Source organism: Salvelinus alpinus, chromosome 11 (genome assembly GCF_045679555.1).
Source record: "Salvelinus alpinus chromosome 11, SLU_Salpinus.1, whole genome shotgun sequence".
NCBI lineage: Eukaryota > Metazoa > Chordata > Actinopteri > Salmoniformes > Salmonidae > Salvelinus > Salvelinus alpinus.
This window is the reverse complement of record NC_092096.1, coordinates 14,620,375-14,647,036: the sequence shown is the minus strand read 5'-3', so window position 1 is coordinate 14,647,036 and position 26,662 is coordinate 14,620,375. Positions and strand designations below refer to the sequence as shown.

General features: G+C 43.5%; 2 protein-coding genes across 5 annotated transcripts in view; one reads left to right on the top strand and one right to left on the bottom strand.

Annotated features, from left to right (window-relative positions):
- Window positions 1–952: 952 nt before the first annotated feature.
- Window positions 953–24,499, bottom strand: LOC139533623 (cleavage and polyadenylation specificity factor subunit 6-like). 4 transcript variants are annotated; one of them, XM_071331797.1, is made up of 12 exons: window positions 24,351–24,499; window positions 22,432–22,644; window positions 22,080–22,183; window positions 21,690–21,835; window positions 21,150–21,329; window positions 17,105–17,218; window positions 11,219–11,729; window positions 10,651–10,788; window positions 9,942–10,057; window positions 9,600–9,753; window positions 8,851–9,054; window positions 953–3,565 (listed from the first exon to the last, which is right to left on the bottom strand). In XM_071331797.1, exons 1-11 carry the CDS (start codon window positions 24,408–24,410, stop codon window positions 8,856–8,858), a joined length of 1,935 nt encoding a protein of 644 aa, XP_071187898.1. In that variant the 5' UTR covers window positions 24,411–24,499; the 3' UTR covers window positions 953–3,565; window positions 8,851–8,855. The 4 variants fall into 4 exon arrangements, with proteins under 4 accessions (XP_071187898.1, XP_071187899.1, XP_071187900.1 ...); XM_071331798.1 differs by having other exon boundaries at window positions 8,851–9,039; XM_071331799.1 differs by lacking the exon at window positions 10,651–10,788.
- A 356-nt stretch (window positions 24,500–24,855) lies between these two features.
- cct2 (chaperonin containing TCP1, subunit 2 (beta)) overlaps window positions 24,856–26,662 on the top strand; it is a 50,708-nt gene continuing 48,901 nt past the window's right edge. Inside the window, exons 1-2 of the mRNA XM_071331802.1 lie at window positions 24,856–24,987; window positions 25,981–26,055. Of these exons, the coding sequence (XP_071187903.1) occupies window positions 24,985–24,987; window positions 25,981–26,055 (78 nt within the window). The 5' untranslated portion in view covers window positions 24,856–24,984. The remainder of the gene's footprint in view (window positions 24,988–25,980; window positions 26,056–26,662) is intronic.

Here is a 26,662-nt window from a genome sequence, read left to right as displayed (position 1 = left end):
ACATAAAATTGCGTTTAATGTGAGCCAAGGTTTCGGACTACAGTTGTTTTTTAAAGAAGCATTTCTCACCAACTGTAGCCCCAATGCCGGCAGATGGCGATATCGAGTCGTTTGCGATCATCGCTGCAATTTTCACAAATATATCCAATAGCCTCATGTCTTCAAGTAATAAACAGAGTAAATGGAGTCACAATGTAGTTTCGATTATTTTATTAATTTTTTAGAGAAGGCACATGGTGGTAACGTTACAAGCTCAGAGAACCTACTGCCTTTATTCTTAATGCAAATATTCTATCTAATAAATCATATAATTAAAATAGCAATATAATCTGAAACAACACACATTGAGTGTTTTAGTCTGCATAGTGTAATAATCAGCCTGGTTGAGACATTTATCTTGTATATTTGATAATTATCCATATGTAAATTGTAGTTCCAGCAGTTTATTTCCTTACTTTGCTATAATGCGAAGAGGAACACATTAAGTATATTGAATAGCTACTACTTCAGAAAAAATTGCATTCCGTCATTCTTCATGGATCTGGAACCGACGACTTACCTTTGGGTGAATGTCATGGAGCTGTAAATTAAATAAGGGCAAAAAGAACTACAGCCTAATGTACAATTCAGCATTTGGTGTAAGTGTAACTATGAGTAAATTATAATAAAGATAACCAAGAGCCTTGAAGGGCCTATAACTAGTTTCCCTTTTTTATCGTGTCAATCATACCTGAGGAAAAAAAATGTTTTAAGTTTTGTTGATGAAATTAGACCAGTACAATATTTTCACAAAACAGAAAAAAAAAACTACACAGACCTCAGTAATATCCTACGGTCTTATTCCATCCTTTATATACATTGCATTCTATTGATTAAGTGTACATTTGATTAAACCAAATCAGCAATGTCAGGGACAGTAATATTTGGCCTAATGGTTCACGAAGACCCGACGTCAAAGACGAAGAAAACTAGTTTATTGAAAAACACTCAAAACAAGACAGTGCCCCTTAAAGTTCAACTTCCTGACAACGTCCGATAAACTGATCAGGTAAAAACCTTGGATCTGTTTGTAAAAACTATTTCAAGGTAATATCTAAGATGGATGCATTATTATATGTACAAAATGACAACACTAATTGAGTATGGGTAACACTTGTCGACTGCGTATATATGTACAGTAATGACGTATCAAACCAGTTTCAAATCAGCTCTATTCAAATATTCAACCGGTTTGAAAAGACGTTGGGCTAGAAAGCAATTCGCAATGATCTGCGAATAGGTAACAAAGCATTCATAACCTATCCATTAGCACAATAAACATGGTATAATAGCTACATAGAGCATTATGAATGCTTTACAACATATTCAATACCTCAGTGCATTTATACAATACAAAAGTCCCACGTATAAAAAACGAAGTGTCCGTCATGCTAACTTTACCTGAAGGAGAACTTTACTAGTTCCATCCAATAACATTCCATGTCAAACACATTGTAAAGTCCTCAAAATGCTCTTTGTAGCTAGTGGGCAATATTGATTAAAAACTTGGGAGATATTTTTGTGCCAATAGTTGGATGTAAAGTCTAACCAGTAATATTTAAAAAATGTTAAGTTGACTGAAGCAGTGGTTTCAGTGAATGATTCATGCCACAATAACCCAAATATCTTTTAGCGTGGCAATGCAAGCAGGAGAGCACCACTAAGTCTCAGGGCCATTTAGAAAATACATGGGAGTAGAGAGGTAGGTATTACCGCCTTAAAACAGGCATCAATATCAGTTAATTCAATCTGGCAGACCAGTCCGTGCACAGACCCTGAGAAGCCAGGGAAGGATTGTGCTCTCATGCTTTACAAAATGGACACCTCACTTAAATACTCTTCTTACTGTAATCCCCATCCATTTACGACACCTAGACCCTCAGCCTTGTCCCAGACCCTCATTACTACTGTAATCAACCATTTACTAAACCCAGCCCCTTGGCCTGGTCCCAGAAGGGTATCCTACAAAACAGGATCCACGCATTAGACAGCTAACGTTGATAAACAACCAGAAATAACATTTGACTTTCTGGTTCATTAAGAAAGCTGAACTTAGACGTGTTTTTGGTTGAGTCAAGCTTCCATTCCAAAAAAAATCTAAAAGTTAATTCAGAATATTTAAGCAAATTAGCTGGCTAACGCGTTGGTCCTGCTTCGTAGTACACCGCTCAGGTCTGTATGCGTTTTAGCCAACTACTCTGGCTAGCATTGTTATTGCCATTCAATGTAGGCAGGACAACGAGTCAAGACTCAGCCAAAATATATACAGATCTGGGACCAGGCTACCACAACCCTCACTGGCCTAAACCAGTGAGACAAGCAACTCAATAAGAAATCAGTGCAGTACATCAGCCAGCCAATCAGAGCACACGTTTGCAGACAAGGGACTAATTCTGTTCACAGTAGTAGTATTGTCCAGATCTGTGAAGTTTTATCTATCACTAAAATAATTCCATTTAAGTGAATAATTTGTTCTACTTGTGTCAATATTAGGGTAATGAACCCTTGGAATGAACTTCCTGGTAACATGAATGAAAAAATAATAATCAAGAAATAAAAAAAATAATAAAACTAAAGTTTTGCCCAATATAATCAAGTCCCGAATACCTCTAAAATCAGTTCGCCATCAGTTAGCCAAGACATTGATTTTCACTTTTGGTATTCAAATGGCATACAGTAGTATACGGCTACTAAAAACAAATGTTCGCCAAACAAGTAGCCACATTTTAAGTAGAACTTTTAGAACAAACTAATAAGTCAAAGATTAAAATATCTGTCACATGATCATTCAATTCAAAAGTAGCTACGCTAAATTCAGTCAGATTTCACTCCTTCTGGGCATCAGGACAAATACAACCTATTGGTCAACTGTGCTTCATTTGGCCAATAAGAGCACAACTTGGCAACTTAAGTGAGAGTCAATTTAAAACAACTATTTCGTAAAATTCAACATGAAAAATGTATGCAGGCAACAACGTACACATGTAAATTATTATTAAGTGTCAAAACCCCAGTAAACAGTTTATTACAACACAGAATCTATTTTAATATTCAAAGCAGAGACATTTACAAACATTATCCTAACGAGAAAAGTAGGGAGGGGCACGAGAGGAAATGAACCAAACAAAAAAAAACTCCCTGTAAAATCAACTCTAACCTGACAAAATGTACACATTATAGCAGTCAAAAGTTGTCCGTTTTGGAATAGAGCAGGCAAATGTAGTAATTTGTTATTTTCGCAAAGCTTGAAGAAGCCGGTCAACACAGGTAGGTAATAATTTTTTCGTTCACATCAAATAAAAATGTCAGTAAAATAAAAATAGCTGTGGAGTAGTTTTTATACCATGAGTATGATTTTAAAGAACACTACTTATAGCCTTACACAGCTGTGAGCGAATCCCAGGTAGTCAGTCCCCTGGTAACCATGGAGACACAGACAGAGGGGGGGGACTAGTTGACAAGGCGATCCTGAAGTAGGGCCTGCTGGTTGTGACGAGGCGTCCTCGTCCCTGTCCTCTTCCGTGGGCTGAAATGTGTGAAAACGAAGGGTGGAGTTTGGTTTGGGGCAGCCCAACAATATACAGTTTGTTGTTTGTGTCATACACCCCCTCTAATTTTACAGCACACACACACACAGAGGACACAAAACACATGCAGGTACTGCTCTTTCTAATGGTAGTCAACTTGTCAGAGAGTGATTCCACATTACAGTGAGTAAGAACAACGTAGTGCCCACAATGGCTGACCCTGCTATACCGTTGAGATCTGAATTTAGTATGTTTTCAAATGTGTCATGCGCTAAGTACTCAACTCATTTCAGAGAAGGTTTACAATCAATTTGTGTGGATAGGATAAACCTGTTGTGGGTGCTCACAAAACATGTTATAATCTAATCTGAAAGTGCATGGGCACAAGATGGTGTCTACAGAAGGCTCAATCCCAACCCTTAGACCGTACATACTTCTCAATATCTTTAGAGGATTTCACAGAAGGACGCAATAAGGTATTAAGTCTACCTTGTCCTCTGATAGGTGGAAGTAATGTGAGAATTCCACCTATCAAATCCTCTCAGATTTTCAACAAGTCCATAAGACCAAAAGGTCCAAGCGGCCGGTTTGGGATTGGTCCCCTATTCTAAGAGGTGACGAAGGGCATAGTTTTTCACCTATTGGATAGGATTTAAACACATAGAAATAATAAATAGAACAGACGATTCATTGACTTGAATGCAGAACCTCGTTCTAGTCATTCTACAGCTATGCATTTAAACCTATCCGACAGGTGAAATCCAATTAGATAACATTTGGGGGGGGGGGGGGGGGATAAACTGGGCCGGGAGCACTGGGAAAAGCAGAGGACAAACATGGTCAGATTTACATAGAGGAATAGTAGCATTACATCAGGATGAATGTATAAAAACACTCGTATCCCTACACTCATATCAGCAGTCTGAAACACACCTCTCAAAGCTAGAGCCTGGCAAGCACAGGATCTACATTACACTGACAATTCATTGGAATTGCAAACCACATAACCATTCGTTAATATTTCAGTTCATAGATCACCCCAGACATTTTCCAAACTCATACACCAGGTAAAGGAATATGCTGTACGTTTTGGTTGTCAATGACAATTTCCATTAAAAATAAACTATAGTTAATAGCCTAGTAGTAATTATTAGTTTAATTGTTAATCAATATCATTTTTATGCAACTTAAATTGAAGCCAGGTACGGCTCAATGAGTGTATTTACATGGTGCATAGTTGGGCAATATCACATTTAAAAAGTTAATACTACCAACATTTCATTGAACAGATGTCCCATCACCCTCCGCACAATCATTTCAGATCCATTGAGCATCTCAAAGGAACCACAGCATCATCAAGACATGTTCTCACAACACTAAAAATATATTATAATTATAACTAATGGATTAAAGAATGTGACCAGTTGCAAGTTTCTCTCTCAAAAGACCTGGTACTAACTTCCTGCAGTCTATTTCTGCAGGAGACATTGAAAGAGTTTAAAGTGGTTGAACATTCATCAAAATGAACCTTCTTGAGATGTTGTGGACACCAATGAGAGTTGCAAGAACCACATGATGTGTAGTTTTGAAGGATGAAGACACCAGAGAGAGAGAGGAACAGTTATAACAGCAGCAGAAATATGTTATCAGGAAATCAGGGCTGCTTTCTCCATGCCTGCAAAACATCACTGACACCTATAGACAAATTGGAAAAATAGCTAGTCATTTCTTCCCTGTAATGGGCACATATAATCCCAACGCTAAATGAAACAATGTTGAGATCTGTGAACATAGATTGACAGGTAGTAAAGCATAGATCAAAGCATTTCCTTTTACCGTGAAGTGAGACAAACAGGACTGTACAGGATAATAAAGTAACCCCTCCTAGGTTTGTTCCCTTGTGATTTAAAAAGTAATGACCAAAAACTAAGATTTTTTAGAATGATTTATCAGTTGTATTATTAAAAGTATTACATTTATTTGAATAATTTAACAAAATGCTATTGCCGTTTAATAATGGGGGGAAAAAATACAGAGAAGTTACTTAATCGAACATGTACATTCAAAGGAGTTATCCCATTTAATGCAAGCATGGAGTCCCTAATCAGCAAACCAACCAATCCAATACAAAATACTATATATAAGTAAACGGTAATACAATCAGATTTTGGGGTATACATTCAAATCACTATTGGGATTTACAACGTCAACATTAAAATTTGAGTGAGCATCAACCCATTTAAAAATAGGACAAATACAACATTATTTTCTTGACTATGCCATTTCAGTGAAACACCCATTCACCTTCAATTCCTACAAGATATTTGCCAAGGTACCATGTCAAAATTGTCTGGCCGTCTATTTCAAAACTACAGCCTAAAAACAACACAACCGACAGTGAAATCTTGAGATCCACTTCAAATAGGTGAACCATTTGAAACCTAAAATATCCACATTAACAAAATGGCTGCCATTGAATTGTGGACAATAGTGATCATTCTTTAGTACTCATTGAAATATCAGATAAGTGATGTACCTGTATTGATTGATAATTTCAGCATCTTTTCAAGTACTGTACCTCTTGCAAAAATATTTCTGTCGTTTTCTTATTTGTTTACAGGATCAGCACAATGTGATGCCCAGTATTAAGGGATGAAAAGTAATCAAATTGACCTAAAATTTACAGGCCAACAGACATTGCTAGGGCCCTATAAAATCAATTTTTCCCCCTGCCTAATTCCGTTTTATATATATTGGATGTTCTAAGTACACAACCATGTTTAAACTTCAGGAGACCAACATTTGTAATTTTTGGGTGTAGTTACCCTTTAATTCAACTGTGCACCAGCAAGCGTCCCTGTTTGGTTAGCGATGTTTCTGTAGCACTCATGTAATTGCAGAGTTTGCTAAACAAATGGCCAGCGGATTTATGCAAATAATCCTGATACCATTCTGCCATGTAAATGTTAACTACAGAGAAGCCTATGTTTAACCGAGAAGGTTTATGGGAAAACCTTCCCATCTACCAGAAGACTGTTGTCATTATATTAGCATCATCGCTAACGGCTTAACAAAAGTGGTGGACAATCGCGGACACACAGACAGACATTCCTGTGACGTTTCATCTTCAGAAAGTTAAAAGAAAAATAAGAACCACTGATGCATTTCATTCATATTTTATGATAATCTTGGATACATTTAGTCGACGCCCCACTAGCTTCAACACCATTTAGTCGACGTCCCACTAGCTTCAACACCATTTAGTCGACGTCCCACTAGCTTCAACACCATTTAGTCGACGCCCCACTAGCTTCAACACCATTTAGTCGACGTCCCACTAGCTTCAACACCATTTAGTCGACGTCCCACTAGCTTCAACACCATTTAGTCGACGTCCCACTAGCTTCAACACCATTTAGTCGACGTCCCACTAGCTTCAACACCATTTAGTCGACGTCCCACTAGCTTCAACACCATTTAGTCGACGTCCCACTAGCTTCAACACCATTTAGTCGACGTCCCACTAGCTTCAACACCATTTAGTCGACGTCCCACTAGCTTCAACACCATTTAGTCGACGTCCCACTAGCTTCAACACCATTTAGTCGACGTCCCACTAGCTTCAACACCATTTAGTCGACGTCCCACTAGCTTCAACACCATTTAGTCGACGTCCCACTAGCTTCAACACCATTTAGTCGACGTCCCACTAGCTTCAACACCATTTAGTCGACGTCCCACTAGCTTCAACACCATTTAGTCGACGTCCCACTACCTTCAACACCATTTAGTCGACGCCCCACTAGCTTCAACACCATTTAGTCGACGTCCCACTAGCTTCAACACCATTTAGTCGACGCCCCACTAGCTTCAACACATTTAGTCGACGTCCCACTAGCTTCAACACATTTAGTCGACGCCCCACTAGCTTCAATTCCCTTTAGTTGATTTCCTATTAACATTATTGAATATTGATTAATTCTTGTTTTAATGTCTGGATTCTGTGGTTCTGTCCTCGTTCTCCACAACGTGGATTTTATAGGGCCCTACATTGCCATGAAGTATGTATATAAATATAACATCATGTATAACCCTATGTTACCATCAAGGTATACAAAATGGATCAAAACCTGAGCCAACATTTTTTGGAACTCAATCCTTCAACGTTAGGGAACATACTCAACAAAATAAAAAATGGCACATAAAGAAATTATATATGTAAAAGGTAAAAACCGTGTTAATCTTGTGTTAACAGTACCAAGAGCAGTAGCAACACTCAAAATGGTCTGTTTTACAAAAATGGGGCTTTAGAGTGAAGACCAACTCTGCTACAGGAGACATAGCGAACTAGTTACCTAGTTACCACATTCTTGTTGACCGTTAATTAATTAATATAGACAAAACATTTTACCAGCTTGATAGCAATGCCATTAATTATACAAAAACAATAACAAAATGATTTTGTTCCAAGACCATCAATTTCAGCGCGATAAAATAAAAAATATGGCAAAGACATTTGTTCAAGTTCACAGACGATATACCAAAATCCTTCAATTTTTTTTATCCCTAAAACCATACCTTAGACTTATACTATAGGTTAGAGAACTGACAGTGGTTTTAAAATAGTTTAGACATTTTAAATTTGCATGTAACCATTACCTCAAGTTAATAAGACTCAGAACCACCTACAGTTTGTTCATCATTTTGGTGGCCTACAAAACAACTCATACAACCCCCTTAAGTTGTACAGTCACAGATTTCAACCTTGACAACGGCAAAATGTACACTAATCATTTCTTGGCACATTGTGGCATCAGTGTCAGAGAAACCCTTCAATAAACAATTAGAATATTTTACAACCTTTCACAGGTGTTGATCATTGGTCATATAAAGTACTTTTTCAACTTCAGAGATTTAAAACATTTTCAAGCTTAGCAGGGCTTACATGTAAAACCTCCCCTACAACACACATGCAGTAGAAGCCTGACGACACAGTCAACGTTCAAAGGATGAAAGTAAAATACAGTCAAAACCTACAACAAGTTTCAGACAAATTATATAAATACACACATAGCAGCAATGAGTCCGTACTGGTCAAGACTACAGGTGATGGAACAATGTCTTACCTACCACCTCCACCTACCGTAGGCTCCGTAGGGCGCGTCATGTCCCGCTCTGGGCCTCTTGTTGTGGGCCGTAGCGACCTGGCCCGTGGCCTGCATTAAGCTGAGGGAGAAGAGTGGTGAGACCGTTACGGGTGAGGAGTTTGAACGGGCATACACACCTCCACTAACGATGTCGGTACTCCCTCTCACGGTCACGTTCGCGTTCACGTTCTCTTTCCCCGCGGTGCCGTTCTCTCTCCCGGCTGCGTTCGCGGTAGTAGTCCTCGTGGCGGTCGCGGCTACGGGACTTGTGGCGCCGGCTCTTCTCCCGGGATCGGCTGTGGTCACGCTCCCTCGACCTCTCGCGTCTTTTGGGGGCAGAACTTACATTCATACATCAAACTCTTAACCAACCGCCAAAGCATGTCTGTCCATCGGCCAAAACCATCAATAATATCATAAACAATGACGTCACCAATACAACTGTCAGTAACACTTTAAATCTGTCAATCAGTTACATTTAAGACAATATTACCCAGAGCGTTTTATAATAAGTACATTCCACTAAAGTTGGTAAAAACAGATCAACACCATTCCTAGTCAATAACAACAGAATAATACAGGAATATAAGCATAATGACTAGCAGGTACTGAACATCACCCTGAATTATCAGACACCTTCAATTCATTCATATCACTTCTCTCAGTTGTCTATTATAACAACCAGGGTTGGAGTCAATTTTTTTAAATTATAATAATAATTTACAAAATAAATCTCTAAATTCCCTTAGAATTCCAGTCAATTCAGAAAGTAAACCATTTTAAAATTCAAGAAGATTTCGAATTTCTGTGTGCTCCCTGAATTGAAATGGAACTGACCCCCCCCCCAACAGGAACCACAGGAGAACGAGGAAGAGGTTGTATTTACCTGGAGGCAGAGCCGTAGGACTTGTTCTCGATGCCGTGGAGACAGTCCTGTAGAGAGCTGATGAGAACTTTACAGCGGTCGTCAGCAGACACCTTAGACTGCTTGATCAGAGAGATGGCCGTCACCAGAGTCTCTATGGCACTGCCATAGTCAGCTAATGGAGAAAGGAAGACATTAACATCACAGGGTATAGCTCAGACACTTAGATAAGGGTCACTTGTGAAAGTACGCAATACAATCTACAAGCAGCACATAAAGTGTGTGTGTGTGTGTGTGTGTGTTCAGCCCCTCTGTAGTGTGTTGTAGTACTTGTGAGGTGTGTGTTTAGGGCATGATCCATACCAGCGCTAGCATCTGACACCGCCCTAGAGATGGCACTACTGGAGATGGCTCTGTTCCGGTTCATGATCTCCTCAAACTCTGCCTCGCTCAGCGGTGTCCTCGCCGACTCCATCTCCCTGGGACAGAGACAAGCAGGAAGGAGACAGCGTCAATATCCAACAAACAAAAAAGTATTCAAACTCAACGACAAACTCAGAACCACCAGATACAGGAAAGAGGACGTTTAAGAGGAAGGAAACGCAATTTTTTTCCAATGGGTCTTTCCTAACTCCTCGCCTTCTCAAAAGTCATTGGAGGAGAAGGTCAGAGGGGAGGGACCATGGCTGTTCTCCGCCAATGAATTTTGCGAGGTTGCAAGAAAACCGAGAAATTGATCAAGAGCCAGAGAGATTGAGAAAAACAGAGGGGTGAGACAATCAGACGAGTCAAGGAACACACACAGTTAATGGACAACTAAAAACTACACAGCAGATGCAAACCACGTTATCCAAGCCTGTGGGAATTAACACCACTGATAACTAGCTAATCTAAGGAAATACACAACAACACACCACACAGTTTACTAACGCTTATCAAAATCGTAGCTCGGCCAATCCATCAACCACAACAAGCATCCACTCTCAAAATGCAACAAAGCCAGGCACCAGGTCATTACAGGGGAAGCTAGTTCCTAATGTTCCTTCAGCGGTCTGGCAGTATTTCTACTAACCCTGGGTCACTCGCATTGTGCAAGTGCTGGCCGCCATTTTTCAGATCGACCAACCCCTCGTTAATCCAGGGGTCTGGGCAGCCGCGGGGCAGGGGGGCCCTGAGGTCAAACTCACAGATTAGCGGGGGACGCTGGTTACTGTAGGCAGCCAGAGGAGGGAGGGAGGGAGGGAGGAAGGGAGATTCAGGAGGGTCACTAAAGAAACCACGCTTCTTAGTCAAAATACCCAAGGTAAAAGACCCCCCTTTTAAAAGACGCCCCCACACAAACACACACGATGACGGACTGTTGCCAAGGGAACCTGACAGTGCTATAATTACAAGGTGTCGGATTATTTCCTTGTGTTGCTTCTACCACAGCTGTTCTACATACTGAAATAAATTCTGACTAAAACTGGCAGTATCTGACATTCAATAGATCAGTTTTCTTCAAACACGAACCATCATCTAGAGTACAGTAAAGGAGGTTGGAACAGAACCAATGAAGAAGAGGAGGAGGAGGAGGGAAACAACTGACTTTCTGTAGAACTGGCAGTACGTGATGTCATGATCCCGTTGGGTTATATTACCTGCCGGCGGGTCCGAAGTCACCCCGGTCATATGGAGGTGGCCGTCCATAGGGGTCGTTGGGCCCGTTGGGGCCCCTGCCGTCTCCTCCAGGAGGGCCCCCCATGTTGTTAGGACCCCCAGGAGGAGGGAAGAACGCTGGGTTGACATGGGGTGCCGGTGGGGGACCTCCAGGTCGGGGCCCGGTCATGTGTGGTGGGGGAGCGAGGGCCAGAGGCGGTCCAAGGGGACCAGGGGGGCGAGGAGGGAAATGACCAGGGGGTGGGGGGCCCTGTTGGGGGGGTGGGGGGCCAAGAGGAGGGCCGAAGCCGTGTGGGGGAGGGCCAGGGGGGAGAGGACCCATGGGGGGCTGGCCGAACTGGCCGGGGAACATGACCGGGGGTGGGGGGCGGTCGCCACGGTTGGGGGGGCCTTGCATGGGAGGGGGGAGGCCCTGTCCTGGGGGAGGGGGGCCTAGGGGACCAGGGGGACCTAGAGGCCCAAGAGGGGGTCGAGGTGGGCCCTGCATACCGCCTGGAACACAGAAACACAAAACAGAACCGTCTTGAGTTTGGATTCACTACCAACTGTTTGAAAGCAAATTAAACCATTGTGGTGTCCCAGTGTCAGTAGAGGGCACCGAGCAGTTCCCAGTGTCAGTAGAGGGCACCGAGCAGTTCCCAGTGTCAGTAGAGGGCACCGAGCAGTTCCCAGTGTCAGTAGAGGGCACCGAGCAGTTCCCAGTGTCAGTAGAGGGCACCGAGCAGTTCCCCGTGTCAGTAGAGGGCACCGAGCAGTTCCCCGTGTCAGTAGAGGGCACCGAGCAGTTCCCCGTGTCAGTAGAGGGCACCGAGCAGTTCCCAGTGTCAGTAGAGGGCACCGAGCAGTTCTTGGAATCCAGAGACCACAAACAGGGAACTCAAGTACTGCAGCAAATGTCTTAGCTTGGGTTTGATGACTTCTGGATAGGAATTGTGACATTTTAAGTTGCATGACGTGTTGGTGAGAAGATGTGGATAATGTGTGATCCTCTATGTTTCAGTCACTGCCTTGGCGGCCACCTTGACTTAGTGGGATCAAAGTTAAAGCTTAGCAACACACAAAGGATTCAAACAGAAGCCGTGAATTCTGACGTTGTACAACGTGAAGGACCACATTTACATCTCTCTGACTGTTTGACACAAGGGCTGGGCTGCATCAACTCTTAAACTGGGTTAAATCAATGTTTTTCTACTCATCTTGTTGCACCAAATTTTAAACCTCGGTTTTAAATTAATCCTAGTTAAATTAAATCATAAAAAAAAAAGTAAGATTGGAGATGCCACTTGAGGTGGTTTAACTGATAAAATGGCAGCATATCTACTGTGGAGAGACCAAAACGACAGTTCCTCAGAGTATAAATTAGAGACAGTTTGAATCCTGTTGAGTTTTATAATAATTTAACTCATTATTAGTAGGCTATTTACGTTCCCAATTTGTACAACAATTGAATTAGGGCTTGTGATATGCCCAGCCTTGGGACGAATGATGACGTTATGGAACATGCTGTAACGGGCCGAGATTAATTATAACCCTAGATTAATTATAACCCTAGATTAGCTCTAATCCGAGATTAATTTATACCATGTTGGTGCAACCCACCTTTGGTGTCCTGTGAATCAAAATTAAAGATTTAGCGAGACCAACATTTTAGATTTTGCCAGATATTAGCAATGAAAGCCAAGAACCAGTAGGCCGAGTATCAGGACAGACAAGTCTGGATGGCTGGAAAGACCAGCTTGGTATGGAGCAGGCAGGACTGACTGGTCTGGATGGCTGGAAAGACCAGCTTGGTATGGAGCAGGCAGGACTGACTGGTCTGGATGGCTGGAAAGACCAGCTTGGTATGGAGCAGGCAGGACTGACTGGTCTGGATGGCTGGAAAGACCAGCTTGGTATGGAGCAGGCAGGACTGACTGGTCTGGATGGCTGGAAAGACCAGCTTGGTATGGAGCAGGCAGGACTGACTGGTCTGGATGGCTGGAAAGACCAGCTTGGTATGGAGCAGGCAGGACTGACTGGTCTGGATGGCTGGAAAGACCAGCTTGGTATGGAGCAGGCAGGACTGACTGGTCTGGATGGCTGGAAAGACCAGCTTGGTATGGAGCAGGCAGGACTGACTGGTCTGGATGGCTGGAAAGACCAGCTTGGTATGGAGCAGGCAGGACTGACTGGTCTGGATGGCTGGAAAGACCAGCTTGGTATGGAGCAGGCAGGACTGACTGGTCTGGATGGCTGGAAAGACCAGCTTGGTATGGAGCAGACAGGACTGACTGGTCTGGATGGCTGGAAAGACCAGCTTGGTATGGAGCAGGCAGGACTGACTGGTCTGGATGGCTGGAAAGACCAGCTTGGTATGGAGCAGGCAGGACTGACTGGTCTGGATGGCTGGAAAGACCAGCTTGGTATGGAGCAGACAGGACTGACTGGTCTGGATGGCTGGAAAGACCAGCTTGGTATGGAGCAGGCAGGACTGACTGGTCTGGATGGCTGGAAAGACCAGCTTGGTATGGAGCAGACAGGACAGACTGGTCTGGATGGCTAGAAAGACCAGCTTGGTATGGAGCAGACAGGACTGACTGGTCTGGATGGCTGGAAAGACCAGCTTGGTATGGAGCAGGCAGGACTGACTGACTGGTCTGGATGGCTGGAAAGACCAGCTTGGTATGGAGCAGACAGGACAGACTGGTCTGGATGGCTGGAAAGACCAGCTTGGTATGGAGCAGACAGGACTGACTGGTCTGGATGGCTGGAAAGACCAGCTTGGTATGGAGCAGACAGGACAGACTGGTCTGGATGGCTGGAAAGACCAGCTTGGTATGGAGCAGGCAGGACTGACTGGTCTGGATGGCTGGAAAGACCAGCTTGGTATGGAGCAGGCAGGACTGACTGGTCTGGATGGCTGGAAAGACCAGCTTGGTATGGAGCAGACAGGACTGACTGGTCTGGATGGCTGGAAAGACCAGCTTGGTATGGAGCAGGCAGGACTGACTGGTCTGGATGGCTGGAAAGACCAGCTTGGTATGGAGCAGGCAGGACTGACTGGTCTGGATGGCTGGAAAGACCAGCTTGGTATGGAGCAGGCAGGACTGACTGGTCTGGATGGCTGGAAAGACCAGCTTGGTATGGAGCAGACAGGACTGACTGGTCTGGATGGCTGGAAAGACCAGCTTGGTATGGAGCAGACAGGACTGACTGGTCTGGATGGCTGGAAAGACCAGCTTGGTATGGAGCAGACAGGACTGACTGGTCTGGATGGCTGGAAAGACCAGCTTGGTATGGAGCAGGCAGGACTGACTGGTCTGGATGGCTGGAAAGACCAGCTTGGTATGGAGCAGACAGGACAGACTGGTCTGGATGGCTAGAAAGACCAGCTTGGTATGGAGCAGACAGGACTGACTGGTCTGGATGGCTGGAAAGGCCAGCTTGGTATGGAGCAGGCAGGACTGACTGACTGGTCTGGATGGCTGGAAAGACCAGCTTGGTATGGAGCAGACAGGACAGACTGGTCTGGATGGCTGGAAAGACCAGCTTGGTATGGAGCAGACAGGACTGACTGGTCTGGATGGCTGGAAAGACCAGCTTGGTATGGAGCAGACAGGACAGACTGGTCTGGATGGCTGGAAAGACCAGCTTGGTATGGAGCAGGCAGGACTGACTGGTCTGGATGGCTGGAAAGACCATCTTGGTATGGAGCAGACAGGACAGACTGGTCTGGATGGCTGGAAAGACCATCTTGGTATGGAGCAGACAGGACAGACTGGTCTGGATGGCTGGAAAGACCAGCTTGGTATGGAGCAGGCAGGACTGACTGGTCTGGATGGTAAGAGGTCAGCCATCCAAGACACCCCTTCTATACTCATTGTGTTGTCTAGCTTCAGGAGTGCTGGACAGCCACTCTGTCAGAACAGCAATAGAAACAGAACAAGCAACACAGCATATAAAGATTGACAGTTAAGACAGAATGATCAATAAACCAGGACTTATAGTGTGAGAGGGGGAGAAGAGGCTTGGTCAGCCAGTCAGTCAGTCAGCCCAGGACTCCATAGACAGAGGCCTTAATAAAGAGGCTTGGTCAGCCAGCCAGTCAGTCAGCCCAGGACTCCATAGACAGAGAGACAGGCCTTAATAAAGAGGCTTGGTCAGCCAGCCAGACAGTCAGTCAGCCCAGGACTCCATAGACAGAGAGACAGGCCTTAATAAAGAGGCTTGGTCAGCCAGTCAGTCAGTCAGCCCAGGACTCCATAGACAGAGAGACAGGCCTTAATAAAGAGGCTTGGTCAGCCAGCCAGTCAGTCAGCCCAGGACTCCATAGACAGAGAGACAGGCCTTAATAAAGAGGCTTGGTCAGCCAGCCAGTCAGTCAGCCCAGGACTCCATAGACAGAGAGACAGGCCTTAATAAAGAGGCTTGGTCAGCCAGCCAGACAGTCAGTCAGCCCAGGACTCCATAGACAGAGAGACAGGCCTTAATAAAGAGGCTTGGTCAGCCAGTCAGTCAGTCAGCCCAGGACTCCATAGACAGAGAGACAGGCCTTAATAAAGAGGCTTGGTCAGCCAGCCAGTCAGTCAGCCCAGGACTCCATAGACAGAGAGACAGGCCTTAATAAAGAGGCTTGGTCAGCCAGCCAGTCAGTCAGCCCAGGACTCCACAGACAGAGGCCTTAATAAAGAGGCTTGGTCAGCCAGCCAGTCAGTCAGCCCAGGACTCCATAGACAGAGAGACAGGCCTTAATAAAGAGGCTTGGTCAGCCAGCCAGTCAGTCAGCCCAGGACTCCACAGACAGAGGCCTTAATAAAGAGGCTTGGTCAGCCAGCCAGTCAGTCAGCCCAGGACTCCACAGACAGAGGCCTTAATAAAGAGGCTTGGTCAGCCAGTCAGCCCAGGACTCCACAGACAGAGAGACAGGCCTTAATAAAGAGGCTTGGTCAGCCAGCCAGTCAGTCAGCCCAGGACTCCACAGACAGAGAGACAGGCCTTAATAAAGAGGCTTGGTCAGCCAGTCAGTCAGTCAGCCCAGGACTCCACAGACAGAGAGACAGGCCTTAATAAAGAGGCTTGGTCAGCCAGCCAGTCAGTCAGCCCAGGACTCCACAGACAGAGACAGGCCTTAATAAAGAGGCTTGGTCAGCCAGCCAGTCAGTCAGCCCAGGACTCCACAGACAGAGACAGGCCTTAATAAAGAGGCTTGGTCAGCCAGCCAGTCAGTCAGCCCAGGACTCCATAGACAGAGAGACAGGCCTTAATAAAGAGGCTTGGTCAGCCAGCCAGTCAGTCAGCCCAGGACTCCACAGACAGAGGCCTTAATAAAGAGGCTTGGTCAGCCAGCCAGTCAGTCAGCCCAGGACTCCACAGACAGAGGCCTTAATAAAGAGGCTTGGTCAGCCAGCCAGTCAGTCAGCCCAGGACTCCACAGACAGAGGCCTTAATAAAGAGGCTTGGTCAGCCAGCCAGTCAGTCAGCCCAGGACTCCACAGACAGAGGCCTTAATAAAGAGGCTTGGTCAGCCAGCCAGTCAGTCAGCCCAGGACTCCATAGACAGAGAGACAGGCCTTAATAAAGAGGCTTGGTCAGCCAGCCAGTCAGTCAGCCCAGGACTCCACAGACAGAGGCCTTAATAAAGAGAACATGTAAAAGGGGGAGAGGGGTAATCATTCTTATTTAGTACATTAGCACTGAAGGGTTGCAAAAATCCAAAACATGACCAAAATTCCCCAAAATTCCAGGTTGGAAGATTCCATCGCAGTAAATTCCCTGCGGATTACATAAATCCTCCAACTGAGATTTATGGAAAATCTGGGATTTTTGGGAAGATTTGGGGAAATTTGCCAACCCTAGCACTGTTGTCAACAGGAGTCGAGGCATTTCACCTCTGGGTCGCCAATTCCCATCACGTCCCGGCGGGAAGCAATTGAAATTCATATCCATCAGGTGGCCTTCTTGGTGTCTATGGTTAATGAGTTCAGGTGGCCTCATCCCCGACCCTAGTGGGAGAAAAACACAATCACAACAAGGCTGGTGCCACAGTGACCTCACTGGCCATTCGGCCAATGGCAGCAGCGCAGCTAGCAACACAGGAAGAAGTTGCCAAAGCAAAAAGAAGGTGAGTTTTTTTTTATCTGAAGGGGGGTAAAGACAGGGGCAAAACTGGATAAAACAAATGTTGAAGACCCCCCCCCCCCCCCCCAATCCAAGTACTTCACTCAACTTCTGAAAGCAAGGGGACAGAGAACAGTCAGACTGTATTGAAACGGACAAATGTGTAGAGAGATGGTAGTTGGTGCGTCCAATCCTTTCCACATACGCTCACGTGGAAGACAGGATAATACACAGACAGGAGGACCCATCTTCAGTTCAGTGCATAACAGCAACAGTACTGGCCTGGCTGTCAGTGGAAGATCCATTCACACCGCTTACAGCAGAAACAGTACACCAGCAAGGAAGCCATTTCATTGGTTGTAGTCAGGGCACGGTTTAAATTTAACCAATTAAAATGGGCTTCCTTTCCGGTGTACTGTTTTTCAGGGTATCTGCCGGTTCCATTTAGTTGAATTTAAGACTTAAACAACCTTTTTAATGCCACTTGGAACGCTATTTAATAGTTATTTTGAGGTCTGCCACAGCTGCTAACATTCCCCTCCAGAAATGAGCCCATGTTGGCAAAAAGTAGTCTTTTTTAGGACTGGCTGTTTTTCCAGTACCAAGACAGACATAAAATAAGTTGGCCATTTCATCTATTTGTTCAGGGAACGGCATGATGGTTATATTTTCATGTGCAACATGTCAAAATAGGATCCAGAATAATCAGATATACATTTGGATCTTTAGAGATTAATTAGCCTGAATGTTTTTTGTACCCATTGGCCTAGGCTATTCACCACCTGAGGAAGGAGGAACTCAAAACACATTAGCTAGATTCGCTAACTCTAAATATGATATTGCTGTTAGATAGCCATGCAATTGATTTAACAGTAAATGTAATGTCCTACAGAAACTCTCCATCGGTAGACCTATATAAGCTACGGAATGGCCCACTCCGCTCCACTGTGACATCATCTCAATGACATACTCTGTAAAGTGGTGTTATTGGCCCACTCCGCTCCACTGTGACATCATCTCAATGACATACTCTGTAAAGTGGTGTTATTGGCCCACTCCGCTCCACTGTGACATCATCTCAATGACATACTCTGTAAAGTGGTGTTATTGGCCCACTCCGCTCCACTGTGACATCATCTCAATGACATACTCTGTAAAGTGGTGTTATTGGCCCACTCCGCTCCACTGTGACATCATCTCAATGACATACTCTGTAATGTGGTGTTATTGGCCCACTCTGCTGTGACATCATCTCAATGACATACTCTGTAAAGTGGTGTTATTGGCCCACTCTGCTGTGACATCATCTCAATGACATACTCTGTAAAGTGGTGTTATTTCATCTGTATTGACAGTTGAGAAATAATTGTTACACTCACAATAACCTGAGGCTGTCCTAGTTTTAATCAGTGCATTTGTATGGGCTAATAACAGTACGGCCAAATGTTCAAATTATTTTAGATAAAAAAATATTAAAAGAGCAAAATTAATCCTTGGTAATACCTTCTTAAAACAATTTCATATAGTTTAGTAGACCCCCTCAGTTTAGACTGGGATTAGAATGACAGAGACTAGACTGTTTAGTGCCAAAAATAAGGAGCTAAATGTTATAGGACAGACATCAGAACAAACTTCCTTTAGAGTTTGGGAGTCTACTACTATCTATTGTTCCATGCAGTGAATCGTATTCAATGCGTTTGCATTAAACTAATAGCAGTAAGGCCAAATAAAAACGTTAATCCCCCCAAAATGTTGCTATATATTTTGATACTTCAAGTGGTCTTAAAATTCAAAAGCAAATACACTTAACTAAAATATAAAACGCAACACGTAAATTGTAGGTCCCATGTTTCATAAACTAAAAAAATATATATTTCTCTCAAATTTGTTTACATCCCTGTTAGTGAGTATTTCTTGTTTTCCAAGATAATCCATCCACTGGACAGGTGTGGCATATCAAGAAACTGATTAAACAGCATGATCATAACACCGGGGGCAAAAGGCCACTAAAACACAATGCCACAGATGTCTCAAGTTGAGGGAGCGTGCAATTGGCATGCTGACTGCATTAAAACCTCTTCTGGCTAGGAGGCAGTATTTTCACGTTCAGATTAAAAGCATGCCCAGAGTAAACTGCCTGCTACTCAGGCCCAAAAGCTAAAATATGCATATTATTAGTAGATTTGGATAGGAAACACTTTGAAGTTTCTAAAACTGTTTGAATGATGTCTAAGTATAACAGAACTCATATGGCAGGCGAAAACCTGAGAAAAATCCAACCAGGAAGTGGGAAATCTAAGGTTTGTAGTTTTTCCAAGTGATTGCCTATCCAATATACAGTGTGAATGGGGTCATGTTGCACTTCCTAAGGCTTCCACTAGATGTCAACAGTCTTTTGAACGTTGTTCTAAAGACTGGCTTCTATGGTGAAAGGGGAGCGAATAAGACCAGTCAGAGTGGGTGGCTCAGTTGAAAGCTATGAGTTGTTTATCGCGCGCGGCCGTGAGCACGAGCGCCGTTCCCTCTCCTTTCTAAAGACAAAGGAATTGTCCGGTTGAAACATTATTGAAGATTTATGATAAAAACATCCTAAAGATTGATTATATACATCGTTTGACATGTTTCTACGAACTGTAATGGAACTTTTTTGACTTTGTCTGGACTTAGAGTCCGCGCATTGGTGAACTAAACGCGCGAACAAAAAGGAGGTATTTGGACATAAAGATGAACTTTATTGAACAAAACGAACATTTGTTGTGGAACTGGGATTCCTGGGAGTGCATTCTGATGAAGATCAAAGGTAAGTGAATATTTATAATATTATTTCTGACTTTTGTTGACTCCACAACATGGCGGGTATCTGTATGGCTTGTTTTGGTGGCTGAGCGCTGTACTCAGATTATTGCATGGTGTGCTTTCGCTGTAAAGCTTCTTTGAAATCTGACACAGCGGTTGCATTAAGGAGAAGTTTATGTTTAATTTCCACCAGAGCTGTTGCTAGAAAATTGAACGTTAATTTCTCTACTATAAGCCACCCTCAACGTCATTTTAGAGAATTTGGCAGTGCGTCCAACCGGCCTCACAACCGCAGAACACGTGTATGGCTTTGTGTGGGCGAGCGGTTTGCTGGCGTCAACGTTGTGAACAGATTGCCCCGTGTTGGCGGTGGGTTATGGTATGGGCAGGCATAAGATACGGACAACAAACACAATTGCATTTTAAATCGATGGCAATTTGAATGCAGAGATACCATGGCGAGTTCCCGAGGCCCATTTTGTTTAGGTATCTGTGACCAATGGATACCTAATCATGTGAAATCCATAGATTACGGCCTAATTTATATATTTCAATTGACTGATTTCCTTATATGAACTGGAACTCGGAATAATCTTAAATTCTTGCATGTTGCGAGAATAGTAAAATGATCCTTGGTATGACCTTCTTAAAACAATTCCATATAGCTTAGTAGAACCCCACCCCCCGGCTTAGACTTACGGGTTAACAGTAAGTCGATTTAAAAACATGTGGTTGGATAGCTCTCTCCAACATCTTGAAAGTGGCCTCCAGTATTATTTGAAGTTCCGTTGTTTAGATTTTTTTTTTGCCACGTGTCAACAATTAAGCAACAGCACAATATAACAAACACTGTAGTCATCTCTGTCACATTTTTTAAGACCTTTGAAAACTGAATTTAAGATACTTTAAGAGTTATAAAATCAATTTAAGACAGGCTTTAAGAACCAGCAGACACCCTGGTTTTAGCCGAGAGCCGTGTGAACGGACCGACCCGACTGCCGGAGCGGGAAGAGTCCTCACCTGGGAAGTGTGGCGGTGGCCCTCCGGGTCCGATGGGCCCAGGGAAGCGCTCTCCTCCAGGGCCAGGAGGGCCAGGGAAGCGGCCTCGGCCCCTACCCATGCCCATGGGGAAGCCACCGCGGGGGCCCATGGTGGGGGGTCCCGCCTTCCCATCGCCGGACATCTGCCCACCCGATGTACCTGGGCATAAAGGGAAAGAAGAGGGCGGAGAGAACATTCAAATCCCCAACTCATTGTGCTCACCCAATTAGGTAGTTCTGAGCGCTCAAACTCTAATTAGTTCACTAAATCAATGTATTTATTCAAATAAATGTAGTTATTACTCAAATGTATGAAAAAAAAATCTGGAATTTCTGCATTGACAGCAGAGGCAGATTCAAGCCCCAAATACTTGGGTGTGCTTCAGCGTATTTGGGTCTTCCCAGGTTATCAGACCTACCTTGTCATTAAACCGTGCAGAAAAACCAGATAACTAATTTACAATAATTATTCTATAACTCTAATTGCCCATCCCCGTGGGAGGCATGCAGGTTCACCTACTTTTCCGAGACTGCATCTCGAACTGGCTGAGGGACTGCTTGTTGCAGGGGGTAACAATGGGGTTCTGTCCGTGTAGCTCCCGTTTAGCCAGCAGGTCCAGAAGCTTCCTAGAGGACGCGTCTGAGCCCACACACACCAGGGCAAACCTAATGGGACACACCAGGGCATAACGGGACCAAGTCACCATCTCTCTCTTTCCTTCTGGCTTTTATTTGGGAATTTCTTTCTGTTTATCTCTTTAAAAATAATTGAATAAATGAAGCTCAGAGTACAACTAACTACCTTGTGTGTAGTTCAAAGGTATTAGGAAAGTCATCCACAAAAAACACAGTCTGTTCAGAGTGTCAGAGTGTAATATGAGGGATCATGAAAGGCAAGGAGAAAGCTCACCCTTTACTCTGGCCGTTGGCTCTGTTCTCAAAGAACTTGATCTCCAGCAGATCCTTAATGCCTATTGATCCAATGGCGTCTGTCAAATCTTCGTCTGTTGTCCACTGGAAAGGGGAGGCACTTTTTTACATCAAGACCCATTACATCATTGATGCACATGAAGGGCTGGTGTCCCTGACCCCGACTAAGCCCATCTCTGGACTAAAGAAAACACGTCCAAAGGCAATTCTCAAAGACCCACTGAGCACGCTTTTTAACTCCGGAAGTAAGCTTAATCTGGGTCTAAGTAACTGGCCCGTTTATATTCATCTTTGTTATTCAGCAGACGCTCTTATCCAAACCCATAACCTACCCATGTGAGATTGCCTATGTACAGGGCGATCCTCTTGCCAGTGTACGTGTAAACTACGTTGGGCGGGGTGCTCTTGTTCCCCTCGGAGCCAGCAGGTGGGGGTAGGTTGTCCAGGTAGTCCCGGTCCTCAGGTGCGTCTCCGTTATTATTTGCCGAAGGAGAGATAACATCGTCATACAAGTCTATCTGGTCATGGGCAGGGTAGTCTGATTCCTGTGGGAACACAGGAACACAATAGGTCAACCTTACATCACAGTCAGTCAATCAATAGTTGTGCTCCAGAATGTCTTTAAAACTCTTTGTTCCTTCGTGTCAATGTTGGGTCCTACAGCGATATCAACAAAGACGATCTGGAATGAGCCCAACAACATGCTTTAACAGGTGTGGCAGTCAGAGAGGAGAATGAGGTCTTAGCCGTTTTGCAGTTACACAATTTGTGATATTCAGGACATGAAATACAAAAGATGCAGACATTATTGCACACCTGAATAGCCAAACAATGTGAGCCACATTATCTAGCCAACATTTCAACAGTAACAGTTTGTTGCCTAAAACTGGTTATTTTCAGTCCAACAGTATAATATTTTGGACAGTCCCCGTGCTAATGAGGTCCTAACAAACACTATCAGGTTACTTTGCTTTGAGTCAACAACACAGAATGTGGATAAGTAAAACATCCAAATGAATGTTTTCAATATGCAGATTTGTTCAGTACAATTTGTTCAGTACAAATGGACACTGCTCTGGAGATTATGACTTTGAACATTTTTGAAATATCCCTTTAAAGTGCACAGATGGACATTGAAAAGACTCGGCAAGTATGACCAACCCCTGCATACACAACACTTCAGTCTACACACACTGCATCAGAGTGCAGCTGGCAATCTTTTCACAAAGCTGAAATGCGAAACCATAGATTTCTGCATTTTTGTGTGAGAACTGGGTCAAATGTCGTAAATTTACAACCAGAGATAACAAGTCCTATGTGATTGATCAATGAGAATCAAACTAATCTCAAAACGAATAGCATTTCCATCGTAACTCTTCTTGAACTGCACTGTCAGGTTAAGGGCTTGTAAGTAAGCATTTCATGGTAAAGTCTACAATTGTTGTATTCGGCGCATGTTACAAATTAAGTTTGATTTGAATAGGATTTCCATTTGGCATTAACAAAAATACAGAAAAATAACAAATATCAGATTTAGAAATGCAGTTGATAAAAATTTAACAAAATGATTCATGTTTGTGCAACATGGTATCTTGAATACGTTGTTTGCTTTGAGAGAAAAAAACGAGCAACATCAACATAATAGCTAACTTTAGCCTAGCCAGCAAGCAGGGGGAGTGACGCCGAGAGGGCAACAACCTTTTTTTAAACAGTCGCCGACCGGAGGGAAACGACACACAAACTACAAAAACTCGTTATTAGCAAACAGTCCCTACTGTTTTATACTATTAGCTAAACAGTTACACGGTAATGTGTAACTAGGTAGTTGAATACCAATATAATGTTAGCGCACGACGACAAACCAGGCCACGTTTTTTTTGTGTGTTGTGCGAGGCCTTCCCCGCCACTTCGCCTCCAGTAAAACAAGCTTCTGTCGTTAACAATGGAACGACCACGTTGGCTTGCAAAGTGAAACATATTTACCTATCAAATGTATACATTAGCCAACAAACATAAAACTAAGACGTACACAACATCCACGTTACTATTTTTTTAATATTTGAAAAGCTCTTGCGTAGTTGCAATTCAAAAACGCTGCGGCGAATACAGGCAACGCTTGTGCAGGTCTCATCGGACGCCAGATAGCTCGGTTTAACTTTCAATAAGCATTTTAGCGAATATAAATCATAGGGCAAACCACAAATATGTCTATAACGTTGTAGGATTTAAACAAATGTAACGGTTTGCATACCTGGTTGAAATCCTCTTCAACATCGGCGTAGATGTCGATGTGGTCAACTCCGTCAGCCATTTTCCAGACCACCTCCTCCACCGATCGACCTGAACTAGACAAAATGCAAACAGGAAAGCAGAAAACGTCACATCTGGGGCCAATAATCTAGTTATCACATTTTCTATTACAAATATTGCCAAATTGTTTGAATGACAGTGGTGTTTTGTTTGGGGTACATGCAATTATGTATAAACATGACGTTTATGCTTATTTTGGCAAAATGTTCTCTTATTCACTGGTTTATTGAATATCAATTCCTATTACTCATACCCTGAGTATAGTAGGTTACTGTCTAAAAATTGTTATTGAATATTAATTATTCTGCATTGGAGAAGGAGTAGAGAGGGGTGTGCAGTGAGTTCGCACAATGTGCACAATACAGTACTCTCTAAATTAGGTGGGTTTGATTTAGGTCATCCTAAATTCCGGATCGGTAGAGAGGAGAGAAATTGTACCAAAAGTGCGAACGCTGCCCCCCGGGTGCACAAAATCGAACGGACCTTTGCTATGGGCGAGTCCTTACGTAGCTGCGTCACTCCTATTTGTTCCTTCCCGGTGCGTGCACGGCTTCTGCTATCAACTCACAGAAATCATGGTAAGCGAACCTCTTTGTTCCGTTTATAAATATTTTATTTAACGACATGATTGTAACCGTTAACTACACAGACTTAAACAACATTATCGTAAACTTGCAGTATCTTGCATAAATATGGGTTTTGTTCATTTCTTTATTTCTGACGGATGTAACATTGACTGGAAGCACATGGCCTGGACGCAGCCAACTAGTTAGCCGGTTAGCTAATAGCGTCATGTGGTAATTTTATGTGGATGGCATTATGTGATAAATAAACAGAAAATCAAGCCTGATGTAGAAACAATTCATTTTCACCTTAAACTGGATAAGCTTTGAATGAACATAAGTCGTTTCTACTGTTAATTATTTTATTTTTTACAAAATAGCAACTTGCTAAGGGGTGGAGCTAACTAGCTAAGCTACGTTGTCTCCCGTCATTATCCCTAGATTTGTAGTTAGCTAGCAAGTTGTTGGGTTTGGCCATCTAACAGTAGCATGACACGACAGATTTCAACGTTTTCATGTTCTTGCACAATGACACAACAATGAAGGCTACATGGCTAGTTATAGCGTTTACCAAAACGCAGTTCGCTTGGGCCACAAAGCTTCTAGCGGTTTCTTAGGAGAAGTGGGTGGAGTCAGCAACTGGTCCTTGTTACAGCCCTAGCCCCATGCTACCAACCGTCTGCCGTTCAAACATCCAAGTGCATCTATGGTCGGCAATGTACATTTTTGAGTTTGATAATAAGGCACAATGTTAATATTTTTTGTTGAGACATTTCAATGCATCATTCACATCACCTGTCAAATTATGTCAGCAGCTCATGGCTTCTTACACATGTTCATCATCTTGACACTGCCATGATTATGGATATTTCTTTGACATAATGTATTACCATAGAGATTGTCAAGTCAAAACATTTAACTTTTTACACAAGCATTCACCAGTTTGCTTTGTTTCGGGGTGTGACCCTGGCAAGATTGCGTTGTCTGAGACCTTGCGCTGTCTTGCAGGCGTCCCTATCCATGGCACCAGTGAACATCTTCAGGCAAGGAGCTGACGAGGAGAAAGCTGAGACAGCCCGTCTGGTGAGCTGAGTGCTCTGTGATGTTTACTTTATGTAATGTTAGTATATCATCCCCATTTCCCTTTATTATACTACATTAATAGTTGCTTTTCTACTGTACCATTCATTTATAACAATGTTTTGTAAAGGTTGTCACGATACAAACAGTTTACTTACGATACCAGGCCAAGTATTCGCGATACCACACGGAAAACATTTCAGTGGCCTAATGTCCTGTTAGTCCCTTCCCTCCGACTCTTGTTCCCATATTCTAAACATTATACACGTGTGCTACACACAAAAATATGTCACTGATATTCTCACCTCTACTCAGAACAACACAAGGAATTTAACTCCACACTGTGTACTAGAATACGGCATAGAACGGCTGATTTGCTCATATTGGCAAAGGCCTATCTGTGATTTGGTTGGAGGAATGGGAGGAAGGAATATGCATGCATAATGATCTGGATGTCATCGTAGCAGTAAGGAGAAAACACCTCCTGAAACCTCCCTCTCAGAAACACTCACATCATTCTCTCAATCACTAACACACACATCATTCTCTCAACCGCTAACACACACACACACACACACATCATTCTCTCAACCGCTAACACACACACACA

What these genes read in the sequence shown, in the direction of transcription:
- LOC139533623 (XM_071331797.1), bottom strand. Translation starts at nt 24,410, where the DNA reads ATGGCTGACGGAGTTGACCACATCGACATCTACGCCGATGTTGAAGAG. An exon ending in ACATAGGCAATCTCACATGG is followed by an intron (nt 22,184 to 22,431) that starts GTAGGTTATGGG and finishes TCCCCTTTCCAG; the next exon opens with TGGACAACAGACGAAGATTT. An exon ending in CACAATGCGAGTGACCCAGG is followed by an intron (nt 10,058 to 10,650) that starts GTTAGTAGAAAT and finishes TCTCTGTCCCAG; the next exon opens with GGAGATGGAGTCGGCGAGGA.